At 48.4% G+C, this 15,050-nt stretch overlaps 1 protein-coding gene across 1 annotated transcript in view; it reads right to left on the bottom strand.

Annotated features, from left to right (window-relative positions):
- Window positions 1–6,146: 6,146 nt before the first annotated feature.
- Parp1 (poly(ADP-ribose) polymerase 1) overlaps window positions 6,147–15,050 on the bottom strand; it is a 32,357-nt gene continuing 23,453 nt past the window's right edge. The window contains 10 exon segments of the mRNA XM_050142961.1: window positions 6,147–6,681; window positions 6,905–7,019; window positions 7,442–7,503; window positions 8,086–8,213; window positions 8,829–8,981; window positions 9,329–9,427; window positions 10,977–11,105; window positions 11,545–11,667; window positions 12,329–12,412; window positions 13,760–13,888. Of these exon segments, the coding sequence (XP_049998918.1) occupies window positions 6,600–6,681; window positions 6,905–7,019; window positions 7,442–7,503; window positions 8,086–8,213; window positions 8,829–8,981; window positions 9,329–9,427; window positions 10,977–11,105; window positions 11,545–11,667; window positions 12,329–12,412; window positions 13,760–13,888 (1,104 nt within the window). The 3' untranslated portion in view covers window positions 6,147–6,599.

The raw sequence follows: 15,050 nt of genomic DNA, 5'->3' as shown, positions 1-15,050 counted from the left end.
GATACATTAGATCAGCCATTCTCAGCCTGTGGTCCATGACCCCCTCTGGGGTTGCATATCAGATATTTACATTACAGTTCATAACAATATCAAAATTACAGTTATGAAGTGGCAATAATTTTATGGTTGGAGGCGCTACAACATGAACTGTATTAAACTGTAGCAGCATTAGGAAGGTTGAAAATACTGTATTAGACCCTTTCTCAAACCAATCAACCAACCAACCAACCAGCCAAATAAATCCTGCTCATCCCCAACCCAACAGCCATTAAACAGACATGCTCTCTCGAATGAACAATTAAATCATTGAGGAGGTGATACTGGGCTTGAGTTGCATCTTAGAAGGGTTACCATGGGGAACTAAGGGGATGAATTAAGGCCTGTAGTTTCCTTCTAGTGGCAGGACAAAGGTTTATCTACTAATTGTAAAGACTGGTGTGAGACAAAGAAATGGTTTTGATCACTAGATGTATGATTGTTTGATGTGGGAGTCCCCTCTGTATGCTGTGAATACGATTGGTTAATTAATAAAGAACCTGCTTTGGGCCCATAGCAGAGCTATAGGGGAACAAAGCTAGGTGGAAAAAACTAAGCTGATGCTGGGAGAGAGGAGGCGGAGTCAGAGAGAAGCCATGTAGCCGCCAGAGATGGATGCCGGAACTTTACCCGGTAAGCCACAGCCATGTGGCAATACACAGATTAATAGAAATGGGTTAAACTGATATGTAAGAGTTAACCAATAAGAAGCTAGAGCTAATGGACCAAGCAGTATTTTAAAGAATATAGTTTCTGTCTGATTATTTTGGGGCTAAGCGGCCGGGAACTAACTAGTGGCCTCCCTCCTACAAATGTTCAATACAATGCAGACAGGACATGTCAGGTCTCTGTCTCTTTGGTTGAGATATTTTATGTATTTCCATAGTACCATGAATCAGAACTGCCTGGAGATGAAGTGGCACTGGGACAGTGGGAGTTGTCCAAGGACAGTAGTAGGACATAAGAGTCGAAGCTCCAAGGCTGTTGCCTTTGGGGCAATGGCGTCATAGATAATCACTACCAGTTGTGGTGGGTCCTCGGGTCCTGAGTGCCACTGTGGCTGCCCGCCTCAAGAAGCAATGGGCTCACTGCCAGTATCGATGAAGTTCTGTAACTGCTCAGACAGATACTTCATCCCCAGGGAAGCAAAGTTAGAACTGACCTTTGGGCAAAGACACAAATTCACAGCGGAAACACAAGAGGAAGAGGAAGGCAGAAGCTTGGCTGTCCTGCATGCCCACCATGACCTCTGCAGTCACCGAGGCTTGGCCGAGCCTGTGAGATTAGCACTAGGAGCTGCCATTTAAACTATTCTGGGCAACAGCTTCTATTTCTGTGCTGGTTCACATCTTTCTTCACAAAGTCAACTAAGAGTGGAGGAGTGAAGGGAGGCTTAGCAACCATCTGCAGCTGTGGTCATCATGGACACCGAGGGGTGGGATGAGAGCTAAGGATCCCGCAGGAAGAGCTTGCATTCCTCAGCTTCTGCCTTCTCCCAGGGCACAGCACAGACTTTCCACCTCTGGGTTTTTGCTGAGAGAACCACTTCCCCTAATCAGGCTGAAAATGTTAGGCATTCTCTGTAGATGGAGCGCAGCATGTGGTCCCAACCGTAGTCGGGAAGATGAGGGGCGTGTGGGTTAGTGAATAACACGAAGAAGATGCTACCTACCTTGGGATGGTGATGCTGGGAGTCTTGCAACCATGACGGAAAACACAGGGAAGCATCATTAACAAGTCCTGTAATTGATTGACAGGGGGATGCTATGTGTCCTGTTAAAAAAGCAGGTGTTAGCTGGGCTGAGAGCAGCCAGAAAGTAGCTCAGTTAACAGGTTGGTTCTCTGAAGGCCATATAGGCACCTTCTAAGGTTCACATACTCTATTTAGTAAGCCTAAGCTGTCTGGTCTTAGCTTACTGTGCCTTGTCTGGTCCTGAGCTTCTCTTCATTACCAATGTGAAGAAATGCTAGATTCACAAGCTTCCCCTCCACCTGCAGGGTTGTGACAACCTATTGCTGAGGGCCACCAGTCTGCAAGCTGAGTGGGGGCTCCTGGGATGCAGCTTTCATGGGTTGCTACACCCCTCATCTTCCCGACTACGGTTGGGACCACATGCTACACTCCATCTACAGAGAGTGCCTAACATTTTCAGCCCGATTAGGGGAAGTGGCGTCTCAGCAAAAACCCAGAGGTGGAAAGTCTGCCATGCCCTGGGAGAAGGCAGAAGTTGAAGAATGCAAGCTCTTCCCGCAGGATCCTTAGCTATCATCCCGCCCCTCGGTGTCCATGATGACCACAGCTGCAGATGGTTGCTAAATAAGCCTCCCTTAACTGCTCCACTCTTAGGTGACTGTGCATATGGGAGCAGGTTCTTCGGTGATGCAGCCGCCTTTTCTCCTTAGAAATGCCTTACACCACTGTGCCCAACTGGAACTCACTGGACCACTAAGCTAGGCATGGGTGGTACTCTTATCTGGGACAAATAGCTGTTTGTTTATACCCTCCCCAGGAAAACCTACAATCAGAGGTGTGATGGTTAATCTCAATTGTCAACTTGAGATCTAGGCCAGTGGTTTTCAACCTCCCTAATGCAGTGACCCTTTACACAGTTGAAGTGTTGTGGTGACTGCACAGGAAAATTATTTTCATTGCTACTTCATCTAATTTTGTTAGTTATGAGTCATAATGTAAATATCCGTGTTTACCAGGGATCTTAGGTACCCCAATGAAATAGTCATTCAAACCCCAAAGGGGTCGTAAACCACAGGTTGAGAACCACTGATCTAGAATAATCTAGAGGCAGACCTCTGGTTATGTCTGTTGGGGATCATCCCACGTTAACTGAGGTGGGAAGACTACCCTGGGTGGCACCATTCCCCGGGCTAGGATCCTTAGCTGCATAAAAACTGAGCCGAGTACAGACATTCATTGATCTCTACCTGACTGCAGACGTGATCAGCTGCTTCAGGCTCCTGCTGCCTTGACAGACCGGATCTTCAAACCAAGCCCTTCCCTCAACCTGTTGGCATCAGGGTATTTTTGCCACAGTCGAGAGAAAAGTAACAAAGAGGGCTGTGGTGGTTGGAAAGAAAAAGGCCCCCACAGGGAGTGGCACTGTTAGGAGGTGTGGCTTTGCTGGAGGAAGTGTGTCACTGTGAGGGTGGGTTGGGGTCTCCTTTGCTCAGTGTTGCTCACGCCACTTACTGTTGTCTTTGGTCAAGATGTTAAGTCTTGGGATCCTTCTCCAGCACCCTGCCTAGTTTCCCACCATGATAATGAACTAAAACATCGTGGCATGTCTTTAATCCCAGCACCCAAGAAGCAGAGGCAGGTGGATCTCTGTGAGTTCGAGAGAGTTCCAGGTCAGCCAGGACAACAGTTACACAGAACTCACCGTGTCTTGAAAACCAAAAAAAAAAAAAAAAAAAAAAAAAAAAAAAATTCTTCAGCTCTAACCCATTAATGAGTCTAAACTTCTGCATCTGGCAAATCCATGTTAGGAGGCCACAAAATACCACTATGTGAGCTCCAATGTCTTATGGGAATGCAGTCTTTCTGATGCTTCAAGATATGGCTTGTCTAGGAGCTGCCCAGTTCAGGAAGCCAAGAGGGCTGGCTCCTTTTTCATTTTAATCAGGAGAGCAATGACCAGTAGCTGTTACAGCAAAAATAAGAACCCAGAGACAGGGGCTGGAGAGATGGCTCAGTGGTTAAGAGCATTGCCTGCTCTTCCAAAGGTCCTGAGTTCAATTCCCGGCAACCACATGGTGGCTCACAACCATCTGTAAAGAGGTCTAGTGCCCTCTTCTGGCCTGCAGGCATACACAGACAGAATATTGTATACATAATAAATAAAATAAATATAAAAAAGAACCCAGAGACAGATAATGTGGTTTAACTTGAAGATCAGAAAAGCAAAGCAGCCAAGTCACTAGAGCGCTCTTACCTCTAAGAAATCCCAGACTGAGCCGGGCGGTGGGGGCGCATGCCTTTAATCCCAGCACTTGGGAGGCAGAGGCAGGTTGATCCCTGGATGTTTGAGGCCAGCCTGGTCTACAAGAGCTAGTTCCAGAATAGACTCCAAAGCTACAAAGAAACCCTGTCTCGAAAGACCACAACACCCCCCACAAACCCTCAGACTGAAAGATTCTTCACAAATCCTCAAGATGAGACTGCGCTGGAGACCTGTCTCCTCCGTTCTTATATTCCTCTAGAGCTGAGATTAAAGGTGTGTACAACTATGGCCCAGTTTCTTGGCAAACTAGTGTGGCTACTGAGATTAAAGGTGTGTGCCACCACTGCCTGGTCTGTAGGGCTGACCAGTATGGCTGTTCTTCAGACAAGCTTTACTTATTAAAATACAAATATCACTACAAGGTATCCCTGGGATGTTGATGCCACCAGGAAGGCAGCACTGGGTGGTCACCCTTCTCACCATCCAGTAGCACCCTGCTGACTTGACCATCTGTTGGCTTCACAGCTTGAACCCTTGGTTCAGAAGAAACAAAGTCCTTTAAAATGATGTCATTCTTATCAAATGCTAGGCAGGGGGATCACAGCTCAAAGCCACAGTTGCAGGCTGGCTTATTCAAATCTAGCCAGCCCAGCCCAGCCCCTGGGTGAGTAGCAGCACACAGCTAAAATTAGCCTGGCCATCTGCTGAAACGGCAGCTGGGGCTATTCTAAGCCCCAGAGAACCTGCCTGAAGTGGGGCTGAGCCTCTCAGGGAAAGAGCCAGAGGCCTGCTGCTTCGTAGTCAAGGCGGAAGACACTGGACAATGAGCAAAGACTGGAAAGAAAGCCAGGGTCATGGGGTGGGTGTTTCACGGAGACTGGAAATGCACAGAGCTAGATCCAGGTCCTATTTTCTAGTTTCTTTCTTACCTGGAGCTTGCTGTTTGCATTCAGATACTGGTAATATCATGCTCCAAACCTCAGTGCTAACAGTCTAAACTGTTTAGTATTTGTCACAGATGTGAAGCTGAGTATTTCACAGGGACCAGTGTTAAATTCTCAAGATAACTCAGATGATGCCAGATTTGGCTTCACTTAGAAGAGGGCCACATTATGTTGGGGAATCTGGCTTAGATGACCTGTGCCATTGACGGCCTTCTGTGGACTCCCATCTTCTGCCACCAGAATAGTGGTATCCCTCAGAGTTAAGACTGTTCAATTAACAGTCTCCAGTCACTAGAAAGTCTCCTTGGGTACTTTGCTCTTTGACTTGAAACTGCAGTCAAGTCAGGCAGTGCTAGCATTTGCCTTTAATCTAGACACTCAGAAGACAAAGCCATGTGAATTCAAGACCAGCCTGGTCTACAGAGTGAGTTCCAGGACAGCTAGGGGCTGTTACAGAGAAACCTCGTCTCTAAAAACCAAAACCAACCAACCAAAAACAACAAACTGCAGTCAATGCCCCCAAGTCTTTGCCCCAGCCTTACCTCTGTAATTGGCTATAAAGCCAGGGCTGGTGCTTTTGCCTTCTCCTTTCACAGTCCAGCTCAGACTTGGTTTTTATTTTAAAAACAGATTTATTTATTATGTATAACAGTGCTCTGCCTGCATGTGTACCTGCATCCCAGAAGAGGGCACCAGATCTCATTATAGGTAGTTGTGAGCTACCATGTGGTTGCTGGGAATTAAACCCAGGACCCCTGAAGAATAGTCAATGCTCTTAACCGCTGAGCCATCTCTCCAGCCTCCTCAGATGTGATTTTTAAACTTGTTTTCTTTTATTCTAAATGGTTGTAAGAACCAAACCTGGATCCTCTCCAAGAGCAAGTGTGCTTAACCACTGAACGTAGCTTGGGTTCTGCCCCCTAACCATATCCGTCAGAGACGAGCCACACAACACAGGAGTAGAGAGCCATTTGTATTTTAATTGAGAACTATTAGCTCTTTGGGTGGCTATACTGATTACAGATGGTTGAATCTGGAAGACAAAAACTGCTCATGGACTAATCAAGAATCCCAGAGATTAGGTTTCCCCAGTTAAGTGCTCCTGGAAGCCCCTTCTTTTTTGGTTACCCCCTATCACTGAAAACCAAAGCAAAACAAAAGTCCAGAAGGCTAAGAAAGGAACAGTAAGTCCAAGATAAAAGAAAATCTATATAGTATGAAATTAGTTTTTATTTTTACCTTAAAATAAATGCTTAACATTTTGCCAAAATCAACCCCAAAGACAAAGCTTTGGAAAAGGGAGGAAGCACACTTTCCTTCATGTGGAAACCAGTAAGGCAGACATTGTGACTGTGGCGTGGCTTGGGTTTTCCTCAGAACTAGTCTAGGCAAACAAAACAAAAACCTCCCCAACTCTTCCTCTACTGTCAGCTGTGTCTAACAGGGATGCGCCTGGGAGGATGAAACCCCAAACAACCCTCCCACCGAGTGCAACATGGACAAGGGACTTGAATCCAGAGCCCTTTAACCTGTCTCTATAAAACCCTAAGGAGAGTTGGTGAGGGTGCCACCCTTAGGCAGCGGCATGGCTGAGGTTTCTCGGTGTCTGTGGTGTGGAGGCACCTGGGGGGTTGGGTGCTGGGCACAGCACACCCCTCACACTTTACCACAGGGACGTCTTAAAATTGAACTTCAGTTTCAGCAGGTATTTCAGATTCACCTGAGCAATGTCGTAGACAATGTACCTGGAAAGGCAGTGGTCAAGGAGCCAACCATGGAGTCCCGTGGCTTTCCTCACATGAAATCCCCTCAAGGTGGGGGAAGGCGGGTGCCCAGAGAACAGGCTTACCCGTACAATGGGAGTCAAATCTCAAATGCACACAGGAGACCACCCAAGGGAAAAGTTGTTACCATCCCCAATACACACACACAGTTCTGGAACACACGGCACAGGCCATGAAAGGATACTCATTATATAGTAGGCAGGTGTCATTAACACCTGATGGGACCCCTGTCCCCAGTGGAACCTCTACACCCTCCAGGGTGATGCTGGCCGAAGGGTCAGGGGTGGTTTTGCCCAAACCTGTAAGGAAGAAGGATCAAGTGCTAGGCAGGATGGGGGTGAGCAAGGAACTGTGAAAATGTCCTGGGCACGTGACGCGTACTTTATGCAGGATGTGAGTTCACTTAAACACCCTTCAGATGCAAACATGGAAGTCACAAAGGTTCCAAGGCACCAATATAAGCCAATAAAGCCATGAAGGCCCAGATGGAGTAGTATCTGGGGAATGAACACACACAGGCCTTGATCATCACGTGCTACCCACTCGTTCCGGGCACACCAGAGGGTCCTCCTGTCCCACAGAACTCCTACGGCATTATGACACTAGCTGCAGTCACAAGGAATGAGACGGCTTTGTTCTATGAACGCAGCAGCTCCACGAGTCCAGCCTTAGGAGGAAAGTCCCGGCCTCCCCATCTGCCACGCCAGGCTGGAGACAGTACCTTTGACACTGTGCTTGCCCTTGGGTAACTTGCTGATATGTGATGCATGTTTGAGTTCGTACCTATTCAAAAGAGGACAGTCTCAGACTAGCCCCTGGGCACTGGGCTCTCCAGTCACTATTCGTCAGCGTCTTTACTGTCAGGTAAACTCAATGTCCACGGAACTCTGTCCTCCCTTACAGTGGAATCTACCCCTCCAGCTCCTGGACTCTTCAGAACCAAGAGTATTCTCAAATACAGAGCCCGCAACAACCACCACTGCTATGGGGTTATCTCCAGAGGAAGGGCCTGTTTGGAGCTGTGGCCAGCTGCTTGAAGTCTCCTGTCTAGTCTACCCTATGGCCTAGTTCACTGTCATCAGGAAGGAGATTGCGTGAATGAAGCTGGAGGAATTGGATCTTTGAAGTATGGCCTCCTTGCTTCCCTGCAATGCAAAAGGACTCCTGCTGCCAGTTCCTGGCCTCCTGCCTTCCTTCCCCCGGGGGTTTTCATACCATCTCTCAATCTCCCTCCCTTGGTCCCCTGAACCACCCACTACTACTGTATTTACAAACAAGCCTACGAGGATTTCCATGGTTGTCGCCTGGCCAAGGAGACTCTCCTGGTTCACACTATCTACCTGGCCATGAAGCCAGGATACTCACATGTTTCCAAGGGCAACTTCTCCCAACAGCAGTAAACCAATTGGGTCTCCCTGAGATGTGTGGCAGTAGTTCGCACTTTTGGATACCATATCGGCAAAATAGATCCCTTTTCCAAACATGTAGCCTGTCTGGAGAGTTGAAAGAGGGACAGCTGAAAACCTTTCAAGAGTAAGTCAGCAAGGCGGTCTACTGAATACCCACATGAGCCACTGCTCAAAGGTCAGTGCTCACAGAGGAGCTGTGGGAAGGCACTTCACAGCTTAGGATGCCACTTTCTCCTAACAGGAGTCTCATGTGGGTAACGTGAAGATTTAATGAGATTTGATCAATACTTAGAATAGGTCAGACACATGTATACATCCACCAAGCACTGGCTAGCCTTAGTCCCTCTGTTAAGTGAGAGGCTTTGGAACAGTAAATGAGAGGCTGGGATGGCCACATCAGAACTCCTGTCCAGTTGGTCCCTTCTATAACCCGGCAGGTGACATCTATTCCTTGTTTTGTTTATTGGTGGAAATCAGGGAGCTCATGGAGCTGCATGCCTGGGCTCCAAAGCCTGTTCTTTGCATGTCAACAAGTCCAATCAGTCTTCAGAGCATCCTGTCTAGACACTTCCAGAAACTGTCACTACTGACAGGGCTGGCACAGGCTTAGAGGCTCTCCCGAAGCACCCAGAGCTTTCAGGAGATTACTGCAGGAACACATACTTCCACACTTCCCCATACACGAGGTCAGCAACTTACCACAGGGGCTTCAGGTGGGGCTATCCGCAGACCCTGCGACAAGATGCCAGCAAAGTTGGTGGTCCTGGACCCGTGCCACAGCAACCTCCGATTGTGAAGCTGCTTGAAGGGCTTGTAGCGCTGGCTCTCTCCCTCACGCTCTATCTTAAAGATCTGTGCGTTAGCAAAAGCGAGGCAGAAACTGTGACTCAGGGTAAGAGGTGGACACAGCCAACTCTACAATACCACTAATTCTCCAGTTCAACAAACAAGTCACTTCTGCTTACTTAAAAATAAGTAGGGCTGGGCGTGGTGGTGCACATCTTTAATCCCAGCACCCCAGCAGGCAGATCTCTCTAAATTCAAGGCCAGTATGGTTTAAAAGCAAGGTTCAGAAAAGCCAGGCTACAGCCTGTTTCAAAACAGAGCAAAGCAACACAGCCCACTCTTTCTGAGCCAGACCCAGGAAAGTAGGGGACGGGGAGACCTGGCAGGATGGAAAGGGGTAGAAAGATTCTTACATCTATCACTTCCAGGTCATAGGCATTGTGTGTGGTTGCATGAGTGTTCTTCACGTACTTCCTGATGACCTCAGCTTCCTCAGAATCTTTGTCAACCACCTGGAAAAGAGGCATCTGGGATCAGGACAGGGAGACCCCCAGAGAGCCCTGTGAAGAACCATGATATACAAGCCTAGAGGATGCCAGGAGCTGTTCATACTGCCCAACAAATGACACCTGCAGGCCTAGGCCAGGTCCCATGTGCCCAAACACCACTTCCTCATCCACTTGGACTGCTAGGAGGAGCCCAAGAGTTCTTTCGAGGCACTAAGTATGAGTCAAGCTAGAAACACGAGATTCACCATTAGCGAGGTGGAACCAGAAGCCCAGCTCACCGATGGAACACAAAGTGACGCCATACATTTTCAATGTCTCTAACCCAGTCCTAAGGATGGAACCAAAGAGCCCTGCACAGCCCAGCAAGCGCTCTATACCCCAGCCCTGCAATCCACACTAAATATACTGAGCTTATGCAGAAGGCATGGATGTTCTTTTTGTAGTCTTATTCTAAGTTTGGAAAAACCTAGAAATTCTGGTTTTCTTTGCTGCCTCTTAATAACAAGCTTTATAACCGTAGATGCAAACAGAAGCTTCTATAGCTCTCCCGTTAAGAATGTAGTTTGTGAGGCAGGCAAGCATAGGGACTCTACATGGTCTGAAATAAACTTCTGCAGAAAATCTTATGCTAGCTAGTTTTATGTCAACTTGACACATCTAGTCACTGGAGGGAGCCTCATTTAAAAAATGTCTTCATTAGATTGAGCTGTAAGCAAGCTTGTAAGCATTTCCTTAATTGGTGACTGATGTGGAAGGGCCCATTCTATTTTGGGTAGGGCCATCCCTGGGTTGGTAGTCTGGGTTCTGTAAGAAAGCAGGCTGAGTAGGCCATGAGGAGCAAGCCAGTAAGCAACACCCCTCCATGGGCTCTGCATCAGCTCCTGCCTCCAGGTTCCTGCCCTGACTTCCCCTGATGATGAACTCTGACCTGGAAGTGTAAGCCAAGTAAACCCTTTTTTTCTTTCCCAAGTTGCTTCGGTCACGGTGTTTCACCACAGCAATAGTTAAGTAACTCTAACTAGGACAAATCCTCTATCACTGGGCATCCCAAGATTAAAATCAGACGATGCACTATGAGAAGGACATGCATGGGGGTGAATGGCAAACATAATCAAGCCTGTCAATCAGAACAGCCGATCACCCAACCTACACTATTTTTGCAAACCATGAGCCTTTCTATTCTTTGATAGGCCAAGAATTTGGAAACACTCTTGCATACTGTAATCCTGTCACAGGTAAAAAGAATCAGAGGCATGCCAGGCTGGGGGCAGAGACACACAGCCCAGGCAGGGCAATTCCCATATGCCTAAGCCTTCAACACACCCAAGTTCAGTTGACTGCTTGTACCCGAAATAGAAGAAAAGGAACTTTTGGCAGTACCCTCACAATCCAGTCTGAGACACTAGCTCAGAAGACTCTTGCAGGGGGCTCCAAGGACCACCACCATCGGGATATGTGAGAGGGCAGGCTCAAGGCCTGGCTGCACACATAGGTTGGGGACCACTGCTCTTGGGTGAACTACCGAATACTTGGGAAGGGGCAGGCCTCTCACCTTAATGTCAGTTTTGAGCTTCTCGTAGTTGACATCAATGGGGTCCTTACTGCTGTCATCAGACCCACCCCTGAGAAGACTATAGGCCACCTCGATGTCCAGGAGGTTGTCCAACATCTCCACCTTGGCCTGGGAACAAAATTAAGACCTGGGAACTAAGTCCATAGGGAAGGAGACAGAAGTCAGTATGTAGATGACACCCTACAGTGTGTGTGGGGACCTCTTTGTTGGTCAAAGGCTGCCATCACCTCCCACTCAGCAGCTGACACTCACAGGCAATCTCTGACATGCTAGTGAGGCTCTGATGCATGGGGAAGTGAGTGGCAAATGTCAGAAACCTTACACACGAATGATGGGTAGGGAAATAGATGCCACAAACTGACCTCCGCCAGGGACTCATGGGGGGCCTTTACATGGGGACAGAGAAAACGGTCTTCGCTAGTCACAATTTCCTAGACTTAATTGGTCAAAGAAAGGAAAGAAACAGTAGATGCTGTTCTGAGGATACAGTAAGGAGGGCAGCCCAAGGAGTAAGACCAGCCCTGGCCCCAGCGTAGGGGCCTACTACCTGCACACTGTCTGCATTGTTCAGGAGTGGAGGCTTCTTCATTCCGAAGTCATGGGGGATCAGGGTGTAGAAGCGATTAGAGAGATCCAGGATCTGGGAGTCACTGCTGCCCTGGGACACTGCCTGGAAGGGAAGGGGACAGACGGACACAGGACGGACACAGCTGCTGTATGCACAGGCAGGGAAGTGGTCATTAGCGCCCTTCTCATTAGCGCGGTGCAGCTGAGCGGGGCAGGACTGTGGTCCTGTAACACATAGTTTATACACAAAGTGCTGTTGCAAACTCTATGTGGTGGGCTCATGGCTACTGGTGTAAAATTCCTTTGGCTTTTATGTTTGAAAACTATTCACCTGGGCATGGTATGGTGGCACACACCTTTAATCTCAGCACTCAAAGGCCGGTGGATCCGAGTTCCAGGCCAGCGAGGGTTACACAGAGACCTTATCTCAAAGATAAGGAAACTGTTCATAATGTTGGAGAGCACGAGCCAAAAAGAGCTTGAGCCGGGAACCCAAACAATGTCGGTGCAAGTAGGGACAAGGAAGGTCTCCACCAAATTTTTAAGGAGCTTATTACATATCCACTAATTAAAAGCGTTACTATTTGTATATTTTGTTAACAATCTTTGGACAGTGACAATATTTACTGAGCTGAAAAAAAATTATCCAAAAATCCACACAAACCTGGTTCAATACTGTCACTGTTACCCCACAGTGGATGTGGCTACTATTTATCACCAGGAGAGATGCTGGCCTGGCTGGAAACCCTGCGGTGCTTGCTTACCTGCTGGACCTCACCGAGGATGGAGTAGGCGGCCTGGATCTGCCTTCTGCTCAGCTTCCCCAATGGCATCTTCTGAAGGTCAATCTGAGGAGACAGGGGACACAAAGGCTAGGCATTCTGTGCAGTGCTGACAGGACACAGTTCCCTCAGGGATCAGTGACCCACCTGCACAGAAATCACAACCCTTTCCCCTGACCCTGTATTCCATGTACCAGCAACCCAATGCGTACAGCTCAGCACCTCTGAAGGAAGAGGCAAGAGAATTCCTACCAGTCCCACAGGACCAAGGTGAGGGATAAAGCCTCCCACTGCAGGCTGCACAGCCCAGGACACTAGAGTTCAGGAATAAGAGCCTCAATTGTCCAAGTGGTGAATTATTTTTTCAAGAACACACACCTGATCAATACTTCCTGTCAAATCAGCCACCCTTAAGGCTACACATTTGCTCCCAACAACACTACGACTGAGCACACCACGTTAGGCTCTCCTGTTAATCTGGGTCTGGAGCTGAGAAGGCAGAGGAGGTCATTATGTTCTAGTGATGACAGTTCCCCACTCACAAACCAGACTGTTTCAAGGACACCTACCCCCTCCTGTGAGTGAACTGGCCTGTGCTGTTCACTCAGTGCCTGAGGTGTGACACCTGTGTGCTGCAGGAACCTACACCCTTCGGCCTGAGACTCTGGCACGGGCACACCCACCAGAGCCGCTGGATTTGCAGAGCAGCCTGCAGCTTCTGGGCTCATGGCTGGGGAGACTGGAGCGAGGTGAAAGCTCCTGCCATGCAGGCCCAATCAGAAGCAGCGCTGTTTCATCCGCCACTGTCTTGCCTCCAAACTTTCCTTTCTCTTTTTGTGCCTCATGAATGTGAGGCAAGCACTCGACCATGGCTACACCTAATTCCAATGTTTAAGAAAGAGCTGACGGGAGTTTGACTGATTGACTGGAGCACGGGTCAAGATGGTGGTGGTGGTCCCATTTTCTTTGTAGTTTAAAATTTTTAAAAATGATTTTCTATCTATGACTGTTTTGTCAACATGCCTGCATACCACTTGGGTACCTAGTGCCTGTGAAGGAGGAAAGTTGCAGATGCTTGTGAGTTGTCATGCAAATACTAGAAACTGAACTCAGGTCCTCTGGAAGAACAGCGAGAGTGCTCTTATCTACCAAGCAATCGCTCTCCAGCCCAGTTTTCTTTTTCCGACAAGTGAACCAAAGTCTTGGACTTCCAAACTGGCATCAGCTGGCTGGTATGTTTGGGTCCCAAAGAACCAGACCTATGCACCCTCACACACACAGAAACAAAACAGGGAAGGCAGAGGGGTCAGGGCCCAGGGCCAGCCCTGTATTGTACACTGGATGCTCCACAGCACGTGATGCCTGGCAAGCAGGGCTGAGAGAACACGAGAACTCGCCAGGCTCAGCACCTACCTCGTACTCCACCAGGGCTTTCTTCATACTCTCCACGTCGAAGATCATCCCGACGAGCTCCTGCACTGGCTTTGGGAGCTTCGACTTAGTGCCAGGCTTTATCGTTAGCTTCTTTACCGCCTCTTCATCCTTCAGGTCAGCAGAGAACCCAAAGAAGACAAAGGGTGGTGTCATCAGGGCTTAGCTACAGGTAACTAAGATGCAGGATAGGCTACAGCCAGCAAAAAAGGCCAAATGTTCACTAAAACTCTCCGGACCACAGTGGCCAGGAGGGTTTCTGCACAGACAAAATAATTTTTATGCATTCCCAAGCCGCGCCCTCCCCTTCAGCTGTTCTGACAATGCCTGTCTCTCTCTGGGTACGTTGGTGCCTGCAGAAGAAGCTGCCCATGCCCGCCCATGGCCACCTTAGAAGGGCTAGCTATGAAAATGAAGTTCAGACCAGCAGGCAGGGACCTGTTAGTACCTGCTCACCCAGGGCAAGCTGCAGGACCCGTCTCTATCCCCTTCCCTACAGTACCTATCCCCACGCGCCATCTCGTTCTGCCAGCCAGCCTGACAGAGATGCAGCACCTCTCAGCAACTGTCATCCCTCTTTGACCTTCTCCGAGTCGCTATTGCTAATGAACGAGTAGCACTTGAGACTTCACTCCTGCCTCCTGGAGAACTGGGCTAAGCTAACATCAACTTGTTGTGAATGCCTCCTCTAGTTTTCACACCTAAGCCCGACAAGGCGGGCGGTGGACCTGGGTTTTCCTGGTGCTGCTGTCATTTCCCAGTGGACCTACTGTGCACACGGAGCTTTAGAGGCACTGGCGGGCAAACTGTCTACGAGCACATTATTTATGACATAGTGACTCCACCTCTGAAGGCACACAAGCATCCATATGCCTACCTGTATCACCACAGCAGGTCCCTGCAAAGAATCTAAATGTCTGACCAGGGGGAGGGGCTGCTTTGTTTTGAGCATCTGTGATTTCTGGCTCACCCCAAGATGGAGTTCCAAGCAATCTGAAGAAATGATGCTTTAACTGTGTGAGGTGGTATACATCTTTAATCCTAGCACTAGAGGCAGGATCTCTGAGTTTAAGGCTAGCCTGCTCTACATAGTGAATTTCAGGTCAGCAGGACCCTGTCAAAAACTAAAATTAAACAAACAAACAAAAAAACCCCTCAAAGCCTCATGACCTCAACAAATATCTAATCAAACCAACCTAAAAACAAATACATACCCCAAACACAACCCAACATTCCAAAAGGAAACAGTATCTTTGGGCAGGCGTTAGTTTCC

The sequence above is a fragment of the Alexandromys fortis genome, unplaced genomic scaffold, assembly GCF_014885135.2.
Source record: "Alexandromys fortis isolate MF-2015 unplaced genomic scaffold, M_Fortis_MF-2015_v1.1 scaffold_51, whole genome shotgun sequence".
Lineage (NCBI taxonomy): Eukaryota > Metazoa > Chordata > Mammalia > Rodentia > Cricetidae > Alexandromys > Alexandromys fortis.
This window is presented reverse-complemented; position numbering and strand designations above follow the sequence as displayed.